This window comes from Ranitomeya imitator, chromosome 1, assembly GCF_032444005.1.
Source record: "Ranitomeya imitator isolate aRanImi1 chromosome 1, aRanImi1.pri, whole genome shotgun sequence".
Lineage (NCBI taxonomy): Eukaryota > Metazoa > Chordata > Amphibia > Anura > Dendrobatidae > Ranitomeya > Ranitomeya imitator.
The window spans coordinates 547,875,492-547,892,504 of record NC_091282.1 but is presented as its reverse complement, the minus strand read 5'-3'; the positions used below and the strand labels follow the sequence as shown (position 1 = coordinate 547,892,504).

The 17,013-nt window shown below is 44.9% G+C and overlaps 1 protein-coding gene across 2 annotated transcripts in view; it reads right to left on the bottom strand.

Annotated features, from left to right (window-relative positions):
• Positions 1-17,013, bottom strand: part of GTPBP3 (GTP binding protein 3, mitochondrial) — a 223,619-nt gene that overhangs the window by 19,410 nt on the left and 187,196 nt on the right. For both annotated transcript variants that reach the window (XM_069767688.1, XM_069767687.1), the window contains exons 9-11: positions 9,926-10,216; positions 5,873-6,042; positions 5,512-5,660 (exon numbers count right to left, since the gene is read on the bottom strand). In XM_069767688.1, coding sequence (XP_069623789.1) covers positions 5,512-5,660; positions 5,873-6,042; positions 9,926-10,216 — 610 coding nt within the window. The remainder of the gene's footprint in view (positions 1-5,511; positions 5,661-5,872; positions 6,043-9,925; positions 10,217-17,013) is intronic.

Sequence of the window (17,013 nt, the reverse complement as noted above, 5' to 3'; positions counted from 1 at the left end):
TCTTTCATCCAGCACAGACCACCATCACTTCATCCAGCCAGGACTTGTCTCTGCAGGAAATAACACAGTTATCTCGAGCTCCGCTTGCAGAACACATTACTTAATTTTTCCCAACTTCTACATGACACCACATGAAGAAAAAGAGGTGACATAGTGTCACTCTATGCACAGTAACAGGACCGCCTCCCATTTAAAACAGTGTCCTCAAAAAATAAAATAAATACATCACTGCAGTAATAATATCCCTTAATTGTATGGTAATTATAATATCCCCCATCCTGACCCCGTGTATCTCATTCCTGGCTTCAGCCACATGTTCTCCCATCCTGCCCACAAGAGTATCCATCCTGCCCCATATGATCTGCCCATCAGTCTCCATCGTATCCATCGTGTCCCATGATCCTGCACGATCTGTCTCCAATCCTGCCCAATGTCTTTCATTCTGCCCCGTGTCTCCAATCATGGCCCGTATCTACATTCTGCCCATGTCTCCAATCCTGCCCCCAGTGTGTCCAGCATCTTTGCCCCCAGTGTCCAGCATCTCTGCCCCCAGTGTCCAGCATCTCTGCCCCCAGTGTCCAGCATCTCTGCCCCCAGTGTCCAGCATCTCCTCCCCCAGTGTCCAGCATCTATGCCCCCAATGTATCCAGAAAAATGATATATCATACTGGGAACTAGAATAAAGCTTAGTGAACATGAATCCCCTTAAAACAAACTTCATTATAACAATTTATCTAAAAACACACACCGACCCAGTGCTAAATGGCAGCAAAAAGTCTGCCTAAAAAATAGAAAAAGACCAAGGTGTAGCGCATACCCTGCAATAACCTTTCCTGTCCCCTGCCTGGCTGTGGAGGTTGGCACCGTAATAACGATTTTTTGGTGCCCCCACTAAATGTGGACTAACCCTCACTGCCCTATCTCACCCTACCATGCAGGTGGGAAAACAATATTATAAGAACAGAGATGAAGAAAAGCAAAAAAAAGGTTATTGCAGGGTATGCGCTAGACCTTGGTCTTTTTCTACTTTTTAGGCAGACTTTTTGCTGCCATTTAGCACTGGGTCGGTGTGCGTTTCCCCAATGTATCCAGCATGATGCCCCCAGTGTCCAGCATCCTGCCCCCAGTGAGTCCAGCATCCTGCCCCAGTGAGTCCAGCATCCTGCCCCAGTGGGTCCAGCATATTGCCCCCGGTATTTCCAGCATATTGCCCCCAGTGTGTCCAGCATATTGCCCCCAGTGTGTCCAGCATATTGCCCCAGTGTGTCCAGCAATCTGCCCCCAGTTTGTCCAGCATATTGTCCCCAGTGTATCCAGCATATTGCCCCCAGTGTGTCCAGCATTCTGCCCCCAGTTTGTCCAGCATATTGCCCCCAGTGTGTCTAGCATATTGCCCCCAGTGTGTCCAGCAATCTGCCTGAGTGTCTCCAGCATATTGCCCCCAGTGTGTCCAGCATATTGCCCCCAGTTTGTCCAGTATATTGCCCCCAGTGTGTCCAGCATATTGCCCCCAGTGTCTCCAGCATATTGCCCCTAGTGTGTCCAGCATATTGCCCCCAGTGTCTCCAGCATTCTGCCCCCAGTTTGTCCAGCATATTGCCCCCAGTGTGTCTAGCATATTGCCCCCAGTGTGTCTAGCATATTGCCCCCAGTGTGTCCAGCAATCTGCCTGAGTGTCTCCAGCATATTGCCCACAGGGGGGTCCAGCATATTGCCCCCAGTTTGTCCAGTATATTGCCCCCAGTGTGTCCAGCATATTGCCCCCAGTGTCTCCAGCATATTGCCCCCAGTGTGTCCAGCATATTACCCCCAGTGTGTCCAGCATATTGCCCCCAGTGTGTCCAGCATATTGCCCCCAGTGTGTCCAGCATTCTGCCCCAGTGTCTCCAGCATATTGCCCCCAGTGTGTCCAGCATATTGCCCCCAGTGTGTCCAGCATATTGCCCCCAGTGTGTCCAGCATTCTGCCCCCAGTGTGTCCAGCATATTACCCCAGTGTGTCCAGCATATTGTCCCAGTGTGTCCAGCAATCTGCCCCCAGTTTGTCCAGCATATTGTCCCGTGTGTCCAGCATATTGCCCCCAGTGTGTCCAGCATTCTGCCCCCAGTTTGTCCAGCATATTGCCCCCAGTGTGTCTAGCATATTGCCCCCAGTGTGTCCAGCAATCTGCCTGAGTGTCTCCAGCATATTGCCCCCAGTGTGTCCAGCATATTGCCCCCAGTGTCTCCAGCATATTGCCCCTAGTGTGTCCAGCATATTGCCCCCAGTGTCTCCAGCATTCTGCCCCCAGTTTGTCCAGCATATTGCCCCCAGTGTGTCTAGCATATTGCCCCCAGTGTGTCTAGCATATTGCCCCCAGTGTGTCCAGCAATCTGCCTGAGTGTCTCCAGCATATTGCCCACAGGGGGGTCCAGCATATTGCCCCCAGTTTGTCCAGTATATTGCCCCCAGTGTGTCCAGCATATTGCCCCCAGTGTCTCCAGCATATTGCCCCCAGTGTGTCCAGCATATTACCCCCAGTGTGTCCAGCATATTGCCCCCAGTGTGTCCAGCATATTGCCCCCAGTGTGTCCAGCATTCTGCCCCAGTGTCTCCAGCATATTGCCCCCAGTGTGTCCAGCATATTGCCCCCAGTGTGTCCAGCATTCTGCCCCCAGTGTGTCCAGCATATTACCCCAGTGTGTCCAGCATATTGTCCCAGTGTGTCCAGCAATCTGCCCCCAGTTTGTCCAGCATATTGTCCCGTGTGTCCAGCATATTGCCCCCAGTGTGTCCAGCATTCTGCCCCCAGTTTGTCCAGCATATTGCCCCCAGTGTGTCTAGCATATTGCCCCCAGTGTGTCCAGCAATCTGCCTGAGTGTCTCCAGCATATTGCCCCCAGTGTGTCCAGCATATTGCCCCCAGTGTCTCCAGCATATTGCCCCTAGTGTGTCCAGCATATTGCCCCCAGTGTGTCCAGCATATTGCCCCCAGTGTGTCCAGCATTCTGCCCCCAGTGTGTCCAGCATATTACCCCCAGTGTGTCCAGCATATTGTCCCAGTGTGTCCAGCAATCTGCCCCCAGTTTGTCCAGCATATTGTCCTCAGTGTGTCCAGCATATTGCCCCCAGTGTGTCTAGCATATTGCCCCCAGTGTGTCCAGCAATCTGCCTGAGTGTCTCCAGCATATTGCCCCCAGTGTGTCCAGCATATTGCCCCCAGTTTGTCCAGTATATTGCCCCCAGTGTGTCCAGCATATTGCCCCCAGTGTCTCCAGCATATTGCCCCCAGTGTGTCCAGCATATTACCCCCAGTGTGTCCAGCATATTGCCCCCAGTGTGTCCAGCATTCTGCCCCAGTGTCTCCAGCATATTGCCCCCAGTGTGTCCAGCATATTGCCCCCAGTGTGTCCAGCATTCTGCCCCCAGTGTGTCCAGCATATTACCCCCAGTGTGTCCAGCATATTGTCCCCAGTGTGTCCAGCATATTGCCCCAGTGTGTTCAGCATATTGCCCCCAGTGTGTCCAGCATATTGCCCCCAGTGTGTCCAGCATATTGCCCCCAGTGTGTCCAGCATATTGCCCCCAGTGTGTCCAGCATATTGCCCCCAGTGTGTCCAGCATATTGCCCCTAGTGTGTCCAGCATTCTGCCCCCAGTGTCTCCGGCATTCTGCCCCCAGTGTGTCCAGCATATTGCCCCCAGTGTGTCCAGCATATTGCCGCCAGTGTGTCCAGCATATTGCCCCTAGTGTGTCCAGCATTCTGCCCCCAGTGTCTCCAGCATATTGCCCCCAGTGTGTCCAGCGTATTGCCCCAAGTGTGTCCAGCATATTGCCCCCAGTGTCCAGCATACTGGCCCGGGCCCCCTGGATTGTCGTTCGCAATAAAAAAAAAAAAAGTTCTCCTCACCTGTCAGCGCTCCAGCGACGAAGCTCTCTCCTTGCAGCTGAAGCGCGCACTCGCCGGCGACTGACAATGACATCAGATGCCGATGACGTGCGCGCTGCGGCTGATGTCAGCTTCCAGCCTCCGATTGGCTGGCGGCTGTTAACTATTGACGTGCGGGTGCGCGCCCGCACATCAATAGCGTTTAACTGCCGCAGCGCTGGTAGGGGCCCGGTGAACAGATGAGATGGGGCCCGATGCAGTCCCCTCTGCCCACTGGGCCCATACGACAGTCAGGGCAGTAATGCCCTGATGGCAGCGGGCAATCTGAGCAGTAGCCCAGGGCCCCCCCCACATCACTGGGCCCTGGGCTACCGCCCAGATTGACCCCATTATAATCCACCCCTGGTCACTGCGCTTAATGCCGTCAGTGATATGAAACTAGAGTATTTTCCTCCAGCACACTACCTGTTGCGAGGGTTAAGTTAAAGTTGCAAAAGGGCTGGTTTCATGTGGACCTTCATAGAGCAGGAGGGAGAAGGTCCACATTATCTCCACCTGTAAAGCTGCCAGAACCTGTGTGATGTCATGATCATGTGGTCAGTCACATGATGGAAAGAGTCACATGGTCTTGAGTTTAAATATGAGCTCTAGAGGCAGTCTCCAGTGGTTTTTTGTCTTGTTGAGGAAAGTCTGAACCTGTATTGCTCCAGAGCAGGGTGCCACCCGTCTACGTATGGACTGTGTTGCAGCGTTTTTGTTTTTTCTTTGTTGTTTTCCTGTTTGAGCCAGAGTAGCTGAGTTTTTTCCCCTCTTGTTCATTTATACTGCGTAATAATAAACTAACGCAGGATTTAAAGAGACAGTGTTCCGATTTTCTACCTCTATATACCGCCACGTGAGTTGAACTACCACACCAGCAATGCCATCACCTTAGAGCTGGCAACAACCGTGACACCATCTAATGCGAAGTTTGACCAGATGTAGTCTTTATTGGAAGAATTGCACCCAAAAAGCCATACTTTTGGCATGCAAATAAGGCTAAGCAACTCATTAATGCATGAAAACAAGATCTAGGTTGCAGAAAAATGGCAGCAGGTGCTCTGGACTGATGAGTCAAAATGTGAAATATTTGTCTGCAACAGAAGGCAAATTGTTTGCAGAAGGATTGGAGAGTGGTACGATAGCGATTGTCTTCAAGTACAATAGAGGTTCCTTGCAAGTTTGGGGCTGCATTTCAGTAAATTGAGTTGGGAATTTGGTCAGGATCTACAGGACTAGTGGTGTCATCAATGCTGAAAAATACACACGCATCAAGAAACAACATCAGGATGGCATCTGATTGCCTCCAAATTTATTCTACAACAGGAGAACGACCGACTTCAAAGGTGATTCAAAGGTGATTTTTTTTTCAATACATATAATATTCAGCATGTTAACTAGGTGGCAGGTCAGTGAGGAATCAGTGACCTGTCAGAAGCCATACTGGTGAATACATAAGCAAAGCACCACATGAAGACCTCCCCCCTCCCCCCACAGGACGCCACTGAGTAGGAGCATATCATTAACTGAAAATAAACATTAAACAACCACAAGATGGATTTCATCAACAAAGGTATCATTATAATCAGTACAAGAGCGCTAACCTGACACTGTCTGTAGGTTACTGTGCACAATCCTGCTGACAGGTTCCCTTTAAGCCAAACCTCCAGATTATAGCAGTTTAAGATATCCGAATCCATGTTGATTTCTCTTTTTTGGAAGTGTTGCAAATCTGTCCAGTCATACATTTTCCCTTGCGTATTCAGAACATATACAACATGGAATAGAAATCACAAAAAGGACAAACTTCATTTATTTATTTATTAATATGTTTTAAACAGTAAAATACAGTGTATCCAAAACAGCACAATATAGTAAGATTAAGATCTAGGCATGGATGGACTCACTTTCCTATGCAGAAATCACTGAATATAATATCCAGAATGTCCTCTGCGCTCACCCTACCTGTGATAGCACCAAGTTGTCTGTGAGCAATACGCAGCTCCTCTGCAGAAAGAACCAAGTCCTCCTGTCTGTGCACACTGTAGCGCCCTAGTGCGTCTAAACATGCTGTAAGATGATGTCTATGGCGAGTCTGAGTAATTGTAGGGGCTCCCTGAAGAGGATCACCACAACTGAAAAAACAAAACAAAAACATTTATTGGTAAAAATTAAAAGAATATTTTCCCTTAAAAAGAGAACCTCTTTATTATTGTCAATTATGTTATCACTAGATGGTGGCCCGATTCTAATGCATCGGGTATTCTAGAATATGTATGTAGTTTATTTATGAACAGAATAATGCAATTTATACACAGTATTCGGCTGGGTGCGACCAATCAGCGAAGCATGGTTCAAATTCCGCGCCAATTCGCGGCCGGACTGCGCCTGTCGCCGATTGGTCACTCTGTGAACAGCCAGCTTCTTTAGCAATGACCTTTTGTGGCTTACCCTCCTTGTGGAGTGTGTCAATGACTGCCTTCTGAACATTTCTCAAGTCAGCAGTCTTTCCCATGATTGTGGAGCCTACTGAAACAGACTAAGGGACCTATTTAAATGCTTAGGAGGCCTCTGCAGTTGTTTTTTCTTAATTATTCTAAATTACTGAGATAATGACTTTTGGGTTTTCATTGGCTGTAAGCCATAATCATCAATATTAACAGAAATAAACACTTGAAACAGATCACTCTGTTTATAATGACTCTGTATGTGTTTCACTTTTTGTATTGAAGAACTGACATAAATTAACTTTTTGATGATATTCTAATTTTGTGAGAAGCACCTGTATATTTACACAGTGTAGCATTATCTAGGTGATATATGTAATATTTTTCTTGATGCTGGAGATTTCATAGCACCTTTTGTGTAAAACATTGCACCACATGCATGAAAACTGCACTATTTGCTGGAAAGAATATCTGTCATCTACCCTATGGAAATACAGTGTTTGTCTCTATGCGGTAAGTGTAGTCATGTACTATGACATTTATGCAATATAATATTGTATCAACCTTGCAGAGTTGAGTAGACAAGAGACTTAATTATACTAGGGAGTGTCATCAAAAAATGACCTATTGTGTTTCACGTATTTTAAAAAAAAAGTTTTGTGGTTTGTTTTTTTTTCATTTCACAAACGGTAGTAAAAGAAAAAAAAAACATAAGTAATCTTGCAATTTTCACAATGACCACTGGTGCCATGTTAGTTCTTTCAGGAAAAGTTTTTAGAAGGCACGTTATCATCAAAGGCAGGATTACAATTTCAGGTAAAACCTGTTAGGACTGGCGGAACGCACCAAGACAGATGGTATAGATGCGTTCGCAGTCCGGGGTCCACCGTGCAGGTGAAAACCTGCTGCTAGCAATTAGCAGACTATATGGCGGTACACTAAAGTATACACGCGTGGGTTAACCTCACCCAGCATGAAAGAAGCAATCCTGTTAAGGCACAGGACCGCGGTACCGCACCTAAAGCGCGAGCAAGTAGTCAGCGAACTCAACCCCAACTAGGATTAAAGTCCGATTAGACCCTTGCTGGCACAACACCGCAACTGGGTGTGTAAGGAAACTGAAGAGCAATATTAAGGCACAAGAGTGCATGTAGTGCCGCACTGACGAACGCCACTAATCACCCAGGCTTGGGTAAGGAAAGCACAGAGGAAGTGCACGGCGCCGTTCTGGCGGTCACAGCAACTGGACGCTATAATGTGTGACTAGTGCTGTAGGATAAGTCGGGCGCTAGGTAGCAGCCATACACCTTCCGCGAACAGTCATTCAATAGGGTAGGGGTATCCAAGGACGACTTGCACTCACAACATACACACATTAGCGATTGAAAGACAATACTAGCGCATGGCCGTGCGGTCATGCGCAGATTATATAGCAGCAGCACAGGAAGTGGCCACAGCACCTTTGCCCTTCCAAGACCTGCCAAGAGGACCAATGGAATGTGCTGCAGAGCCTGAGCACATGACCCTCGATCTCCAACGGGAGATCTTACCCTGGGCATGCTCAGTACGTGCAGACAAAGACTTAGTCCCAGAGAAGTCCGCTCGCTGCTGACCAGCACTGACTTTAATGGCAGAGACTGGAGAAGCAACAGTAACTCTCAGAACAGAGTGAGAATGAGCAAGACGCTGGGACCGACGTCTTTGCTGAGCAGACTCCACTGCGGCTGGACAAGAATGGGAGACCGCAGCGGAGGTGGCTCGAGATTCCCCCTGTGCAGAAGCGGGAACTCGACCCCTAACAAAACCTCTGTCCATAGAGATCTCAAATTCAGCTGATTAATGTTGGCAGATATGCAACAGATACAGACTTATTTGTGGGCAGGAAGAGTTTATTTACACTTTTCTGACAGTAGATGGCGATGTTCTTACTGTTATATTCTTAGTTGAATGTAATGCATATACTTGTTGTACCTTGGTTTCCCTTTCTCTCTGGTAAAAGGTCTTTTAGACTTCCTGTTATGCTGTATTAAGAAGCTGATGCATGTACCTCATGTTCTGTTTAGATAAAAGTTGAATTACCCCATATAATCTACTCTCAAGTTTCTTCTGTGACCAAACTATGCAACAGGTAAATGGGCTGCACTTAGAAAAATTTTGAATATGAAGGGCCGCTTTCTTTGCAGGAGAAGAGCAAGTTTTCAGTGATTCCATTATTTTCCTATATGACTTTTTGATCATTTTTTTTTTTATTTTTCATCTTTTTAAAATTGTTTTCAATTGCAGTTATCCTATGGGTTATGTTACAGGTCCTTCTCTTTTACAGCATTTTTACTGTCCAAAATATTTTTCTGCTATGTTTTCATACTTTATTTTGAAAAATGTTTAACAAATGTTTCCTTTTTTTGTCTCCCAATTGGCCCCATACAGTATTATTGTTTTACAATTAGCCCCATATAGTAATTCTGGCCGCCATCCAGGAATAATTTCCCCAATCCTGCTATAATGTCCCCTGTCCTGTAACAATGTCCTCTGTCTTGTCGTAATGTCCCCTATCCTGTCATAATGTCCCAAATCCTGTCATAATGTCCCCAATCCTGTAATAATATCCCTCGTCCAGTAGTAATGGTCCCAGTCTTGTAATAATGTACTTAAACCTGTAGTAATAGTCCCCCGTCCTATAATAATGTCACTCATCCTGTTATAATGATCCACACCTTGCAATAATGTCCCCATTCTGATTTCCATCATATAGTAATGTCCCCATCTTGTACTTGTAACAATGTCCAACATTCTGTTGCTCTTTACACACACAAAAAAAATTCTTCTCACCTGACCTCACTCTCTTGATGAACAGTGTCCTCTTCCTGCAACATACCCAGAGTGGCGCATGGCAGTGACGTTAAGCGTGAACGTGACATATATGCCAAAGTCAGTCACTGGCCTCTAATTGTCCGGTGGCTGGTACTGGTTTTGTGGTGGAAAGAGTCGGTCTCACATTTCACATATTCAGTTGAAAAGGAAAGCTGATAACGGCGGCCTCTGGATCGGGCCACGATCATCTCAGGTGTCTGAGGGCTGCACAATGGAGCCTCGGGGGCCGCATAACGTCCACAACCCAAGTGTTTGAGACCCCTGTAATAGACCCTACTACCTTTCCTTCACATTGACTTTTGTACACGCTCATTAGAGGATTCAACACAAAAGATAGGATCTGACTCATTCATTGTTGCTAATATACATGTGGATTTCCTTAAACAAAGAGAAGTCTAAAAAGTCCCAGTGGCCAGTGTGAAAATTGCAAGATTACCAATTTTTAAATAAAAAAAAAATGGCCAAAAATGTTTAAAAAATACATTTAAAACACAAAATCCTGATTTCATAAATAAGCAATTTTCTGGTGATCATCAGTCTACTCAGGTGCGTAATACATACGCTACTTTCTGCCTCCTCATGGTAATACCATACTGACGTTATGTCTTGATTTTTAACTAATGGATCCATTTGATCTATTTGTGCTTGAAGGTAAAATGAAATGCACCATTGAAATGTACTTAAAAAATAAGCATCTCACATTGCTTCCAATCGGTCTCTGAGGATTCTCAGGAACTTGCAGATTCCTTCTTTTGTGTGGCAAGACAGAAGACATACTGGCGGTAGTCCAGATTCCTGACATAGCTTCTGCATGGTATAGATACTTTCTTGGCTTAGCAGGTCTACTTTGTTCAGTGCCACAATAACATTCCTGGGTCCATCTCCTTGCAGGCTGGAGCAGAGGTTCTGCAGGTGGGCAAGCAGTTCTTCCCGAGATAGTAAACCAGTGCTGACATCTATCACTGCTACCAGAATATCTGCCTCCCCCACCCTAAACAAAAAAAAAGGAATGCTTTAGATAAATGAAGTAGTGACAAAACTGATAGTTAATAATGGTTTATTATTTAAAGTGAGCCTGTCAGCAGGATTGTGCTCAGTAAGCTACAGACACTGTCAGGTTAGACTGATTACAATGATACCTGGGTGAGGACATTCATTTTGTGGTTGTTGTTTAATCTTTATTGTAGTTTTCAGTTAATGATTCATCAGTGCTTCAGGGCTGACTGTTCATTTTTTTTTTTGTAACCACACAATATAATATGCATTAAAATAGGGGGAAGGTCACTTTATATACTAGGCATCATTGTGTCTGCAACTGTTCTACATACAGTAATTATTATTTACACTTAATTGTAAATCATGACAGTTTTTTTTATTAATGTGGCTTTTACTAGATCATTTTAGGTTAGCAGAATCAGCAGGGTGGCCAACTTCACTACGGTATTTATTGTTTCTGGACAGCTTATCACAACATTTTTTTACAGACACATTGGAAAACCATAAGAAATCATTATGATTATAAGTGATACATGTTTACAGCCCATGATTCTGATATGTAGACATTATCTGCATTCACTGTGATCAGTCAAATAGTGATAATCATAGTCAAAATAATCTGCATAAGTTTCTTCAGCCTCAAAAAAAATCTATTTTTTTAAGAAGAGGGCAAAAAAGTAACCAATTTTTCAGACTGTCTATGAATTTCTGGATGGTTGGCAACCCTTGCCATTAGTCTCAATAATACCCAATGACATATTGCTACCTTATTCTACTAGGAGTAACAGATGGGTAAGACAAATTGTTTTTCTAAGGGAACACATAAATGCCATGCCAGCAACAAGTTTTCATCTTCAATCTCACACAATAACACTGTGTACAAAGGATGCATCTGTGTCTCTGTACAGGATTATTGTCTCTGCCTGGCACTTAGCAGGAACCTAGTTCATCGCAGTAAATGACTTTTTGGCAGAAGGCAAAGGGTGAAGCACAGTTTGATTAAGTTGTTTGCCTTGATGACGTTCATCCTCTACTCTTAGCAGGAAATTTTTAATTGCTGTCTGAATAGTAAAGAGCCAGAGTGACTGTAAGTTACATGTGATACATGATATCACAACCTAAAAAGTGCAAAGGGGGTTTAAAAACATTTGATGTGCATGGCCATACGTTAGAAGCAGAATTGTACCTATACTTATACACTCTATGGACAATGCATTCAGACACCAACAGGAGCTCTGTTTTGACAACCCATGCTAAATCGATAGGCACTAATATGGAGGTGCTCCCCTATTTGCAGCTATATAACAGCTTCCTCTTTTCTGGGAAGACTTTCTACATTTTTTAATTTTTCTGTGGAAATCTTTGTCCACTCAACCAGAAGAGCATTTGTGACGTCAGACATGGATGTTGGCTGAAGACCAGGCATGCAATCTCCATTCTAGTTCAGCCAGATTCACACATCTGTTATTCATGTTCTGTACTAGGACTGCAATTCACGGACAGACCTCGCGTCCCTGACATGAACTTGCCAGCCGTATACCTATATTTCAGGCTGCTGAGTGTGGGTCAGGAGACCTCCAGTCGGTTTGTGCATCACACAAATGTATTAATCTGTCTTTCATCAAAGGTGCTCAGTGGGGCTGAGGTAAGGACTCCATATCCATACACCTTAAGCCCTTTACCCCCAAGCGTGGTTTGCACGTTAATGACCGGGCCAATTTTTACAATTCTGACCACTATCCCTTTATGAGGTTATAACTCTGGAACGCTTCAACAGATCCTGATGATTCTGACAATGTTTTCTCATGACCTATTGTACTTTATGATATTTGTAAAATTTCTTTGATACTACCTGCATTTATTTGTGAAAAAATGGAAATTTGCCCAAAATTTTGAAAATTTGTCAATTTTCCAAATTTGAATTTTTATGCCCTTAAATCACAGAGATATGTCACAAAAAATACTTAATAAGTAACATTTCCCACATGTCTACTTTACATCAGCACAATTTTGGAACCAAAATTTTTTTTTGTTAGGGAGTTATAAGGGTTAAAAGTTGACCAGCAATTTCTCATTTTTACAACACCATTTTTTTTAGGGACCACATCTCATTTGAAGTCACTTTGAGGGGTCTATATGATAGCAAATAACCAAGTATGACACCATTCTAAAAACTGCACCCCTCAAGGTGCTCAAAACCACATTCAAGAAGTTTATTAACCCTTCAGGTGTTTCTCAGGAATTTTTGGAATGTTTAAAAAAAATGAACATTTAACTTTTTTTCACAAAAATGTTTATTCAGCTCCAATTTGTTATATTTACCAAGGGCAACAGGAGAAACTGAACCCAAAAGTTGTTGTAAAATTTGTCCTGAGTACACTGATACCCCATATGTGGAGGTAAACCACCGTTTGGGCGCATGGCAGAGCTCAGAAGTGAAGGAGCGCCACTTGACTTTTCAATGCAAAATTGATTGGAATTGAGATGGGACGCCATGTCGCGTTTGGAGAGCCCCTGATGTGCCTAAACATTGAAACCCCCCACAAGTGACACCATTTTGGAAAGTAGGCCCCCTAAGGAACTTATCTAGATGTGTTGTGAGAACTTTCAACCTCCAAGTGTTTCACTACAGTTTATAAGACAGAGCCATGAAAATAAAAAATCTTTTTTTCCACAAAAATTATTTCTTAGCCCCCGGTTTTGTATTTTTCCAAGGGTAACGGGACAAATTGGAGAACAACTCTTGGGGTCCAGTTTCTTCTGAGTACGCTGATACCCCATATGTGGGGGGAACCCCTGTTTGGGCGCACGGGAGAGCTCAGAAGGGAAGGAGCGCCACTTGACTTTTCAATGCAAAATTGATTGGAATTGAGATGGGACGCCATGTCGCGTTTGGAGGGCCCCTGATGTGCCTAAACAGTGGAAACCCCCCAATTCTAACTGAAACCCTAATCCAAACACACCCCTAACCCTAATCTCAACGGTAACCCTAACCACACCTCTAACCGTAATCCCAACCTTAATCCCAATGGTAAATGTAATCCAAACCCTAACTTTAGCCCCAACCTTAACCCCAATGGGAAAATGGAAATAAATAAATTTTTTTAAATTTTATTATTTTTCCCTAACTAAAGGGGTGATGAAGGGGGGGTTTGATTTACTTTTATAGCGGGATTTTTGGCAGATTTTCATGATTGGCAGCAGTCACACACTAAAATATTCTCTTTATTGCAAAAAAATAGTTTTTGCGTCTCCACATTTTGAGAGCTATAATTTTTCCAAATTTTGGTCCACAGAGTCATTTCAGGTCTTGTTTTTTGCGGGACAAGTTGATATTTTTATTGGTACCATTTTCGAGCACGTGACATTTTTTGATCGCTTTTTATTCCGATTTTTGTGAGGTAGAATGAACAAAAACCAGCTATTCATTTATTTTTTGGGGGTGAGGTGTTTATACCGTTCCACGTTTGGTAAAATTGATAAAGCAGTTTTATTCTTCGGGTCAGTATGATTACAGCGATACCTCATTTATATCATTTTTTTATGTTATGGTGCTTTTATACGATAAAAACTATTTTATATAAAAAATAATTATTTTTGCATCGCTTTATTCTGAGGACTATAACTTTTTTATTTTTTCGTTGATGACGCTGTATGGTGGCTCGTTTTTTGAGGGACAAGATGACGTTTTCAGCGGTATCATGGTTATTTATATCCGTCTTTTAGATCACGTGTTATTCCACTTTTTGTTTGGCGGTATGATAATAAAGCGTAGTTTTTGCCTCTTTTTTTACGGCGTTCACTGAAGGGGTTAACTAGTGGGACAGTTTTATAGGTCGGGTCGTTACGGACGTGGCAATACTAAATATGTGTACTTTTATTGTTTTCTTTTTTATTTAGATAAAGAAATATATTTATTGGAGCAATATTTTTTTTCTTTATTTAGGATTTTTTTTTTACACATGTAAATATTATTTTTTTTACTTTTTTACACTGCCCCAGGGGGGACATCACTGTTTAGTGTCAGATCGCTGATCTGACACTTTGCATTGCACTGCAGGCACTGCAGTGAGGCTTCCCGGCGCCTGCTCTGATCAGGCGCTTGAAAGCCACCTCCCTGCAGGACCCGGAAGGCCCCCTGCAGCCATTTTGTTGCTCCGAGGGTCTCAGGGAAGCATGTGGGGAGCCCCCTCTCTGCGCGATGCTTCCCTGTGCCGCCGAAACATAGTGCCGGATGTCAGCTGCGATAGTCAGCTGACACCCGGCCCCGATCGCCGAGCTCCCCCCGTGAGCGTGGCTGATCGCATAAGACGTACTATCCAGTCGGTGGTCATACAGGCCCATACCACCTTGATGGGATAGTACGTCTAATGCCAGAAAAGGGTTAATATGGAGTTTCCCACACACTTTGTGGCTATAATAGCAGGCAGGCTAGTTAAGTTCTTTCATATCAAACTCACCCAATCAGACATTGCTTTGTGCATTGGGGAACAGTCATGCTGAAACTGGTTATGCAGGAGAATGAATTTTTCCCTTTACTAGCATTAAGGGGCCTAAATTAATGCTTGAAAAACAACCCCATAGCATTATCACTCCTCCACCGCAGGTGAGTAACATTCTCCTGACATTGGCAGTCTGATAGATGAGTCAAGGTTTGGCAAAAAAGAGAAGCATAATTTGTCACTCCACAAAACACATCTTCACTAGAGTTGAGCGACCTTGACCTTTTTAGAGTCGAGCCGGGTTTCGCGAAACCCGACTATCTCAAAAGTAGGGTCGAGTGAAATCGGCCGATTATGACGTAAAGTCGGGATCGACCGAAACACGAAACCCAATGCAAGTCAATGGGGCAGCATAGTCGGCAGTGAGTGGGGGCCAGGAAAACACCTAGAGTGCCCATTTTAATGTCAAAACCATCCATTCTTCTTAATAAAGCTTGTCAAGCGTAATTTACCTTATAATAATTGGAAGGCATTTGAAATTGGGGGTCATTTGGCTAAAGTTGTGGTGGGTAGGGCTGGTTCAAGTAATTAGTGGGCCCAGGAAATCTGGACCACGTCACGGCAGTGGAGCAGGGAGAGGTAAGTATTTCAACTTTGCAAGTGCTGTGAACCTGAGCAAGCAGGGGGGGCCCACTCGTTGGCATTGGCACTGGCACAGGGCCCCTCAAAGTACAGCGGTGTGTTTGCACCGCGGGGGCGCCTCCCACCGGCAGCAACACTTTTGCGTACCATGAGAGGCCCTGTGCCAGTGACGTCGCCAACTAGTATTCCTCCCCCCACCTGATGAAGGAACCTGCACTTTCATCTGCACCTTCCTCTTTGTCCCCGTGTAATGTGGTATGGTATGCGGGAAGGGGGACCTGACTTTCAGCAGGGTCACAATCTTGCAGTGTAGCGTGCACGGGAAATGTTGCGTTATGGGTCAATGTACCAGCAGACTCATCTATCACTGGCTGGGCAATGGGCAGGATGAGGAGGAAACACAGATATAGGCCCAAAGAATAAAGTGGGCTAAATGCAGTTCAAAATTGGTAACACAGGACTAATCAGGGGGCATTGCAGTGGAGGACAACTGGAATGAGAGGCTGACACAGAGAGTAGGCCCAAATCAGTAAGTAGTCGAAATGCAGTTCAAAATTGGCAACAGTAGTAAACAGGCGGCACAGCTTTGTTCAGTGGAGGAGAACAGCAAGGAGTGGCAGACACCGATAGTAGGCCCCAACCCAACTAGTAGGCCAAATGCAGTCTAACATTAACAACTACTTAATGAGCGCCTGAAAACGGAATTTCAGGACAGGAAACCAGGAGAACAGCAAGGAGCGGCAGACACCGATAGTAGGCCCCAAACCAACTAGTACGCCAAATGCAGTTGTTCCGTTTAACCACAATTTAATGAGAGCCTGAAGATAGAAGTTCAGGAAAGGCAACCTGGAGAACACCTTGGAGTGGAACACACCATCTCTCTACACCCCATACCCAATTTGTAGGTCTAATGCAGCGTAGTTTCCAACAACTACTAAACGAGAGCATGATGATCGAAGCATTGGCGAGGAAACCTGGGGAACACCTTGGAGTGGAACACACCATCTCTCTACACCCCATACCCAATTTGTAGGCCTAATGCAGCGTAGTTTCCAACAACTACTAAACGAGAGCCGGAAGATCGAAGCAATGGAGAGGAAACCTGGGGAACACCTTGGAGTGTAACACACCATCTCTCTACACCCCATACCCAATTTGTAGGCCTAATGCAGCGTAGTTTCCAACAACTACTAAACGAGAGCCGGAAGATCGAAGCAATGGAGAGGAAACCTGGGGAACACCTTGGAGTGTAACACACCATCTCTCTACACCCCATACCCAATTTGTAGGCCTAATGCAGCGTAGTTTCCAACAACTACTAAACGAGAGCCGGAAGATCGAAGCAATGGAGAGGAAACCTGGGGAACACCTTGGAGTGTAACACACCATCTCTCTACACCCCATACCCAATTTGTAGGCCTAATGCAGCGTAGTTTCCAACAACTACTAAACGAGAGCATGATGATGGAAGCATTGGCGAGGAAACCTGGGGAACACCTTGGAGTGGAACACACCATCTCTCTACAGTGGAACACACCATCTCTCTACACCCCATACCCAATTTGTAGGCCTAATGCAGCGTAGTTTCCAACAACTACTAAACGAGAGCCGGAAGATCGAAGCTCAGGAAAGGCAACCTGGAGAACACCTTGGAGTGGAACACACCATCTCTCTACACCCCATACCCAATTTGTAGGCCCAATGCAGC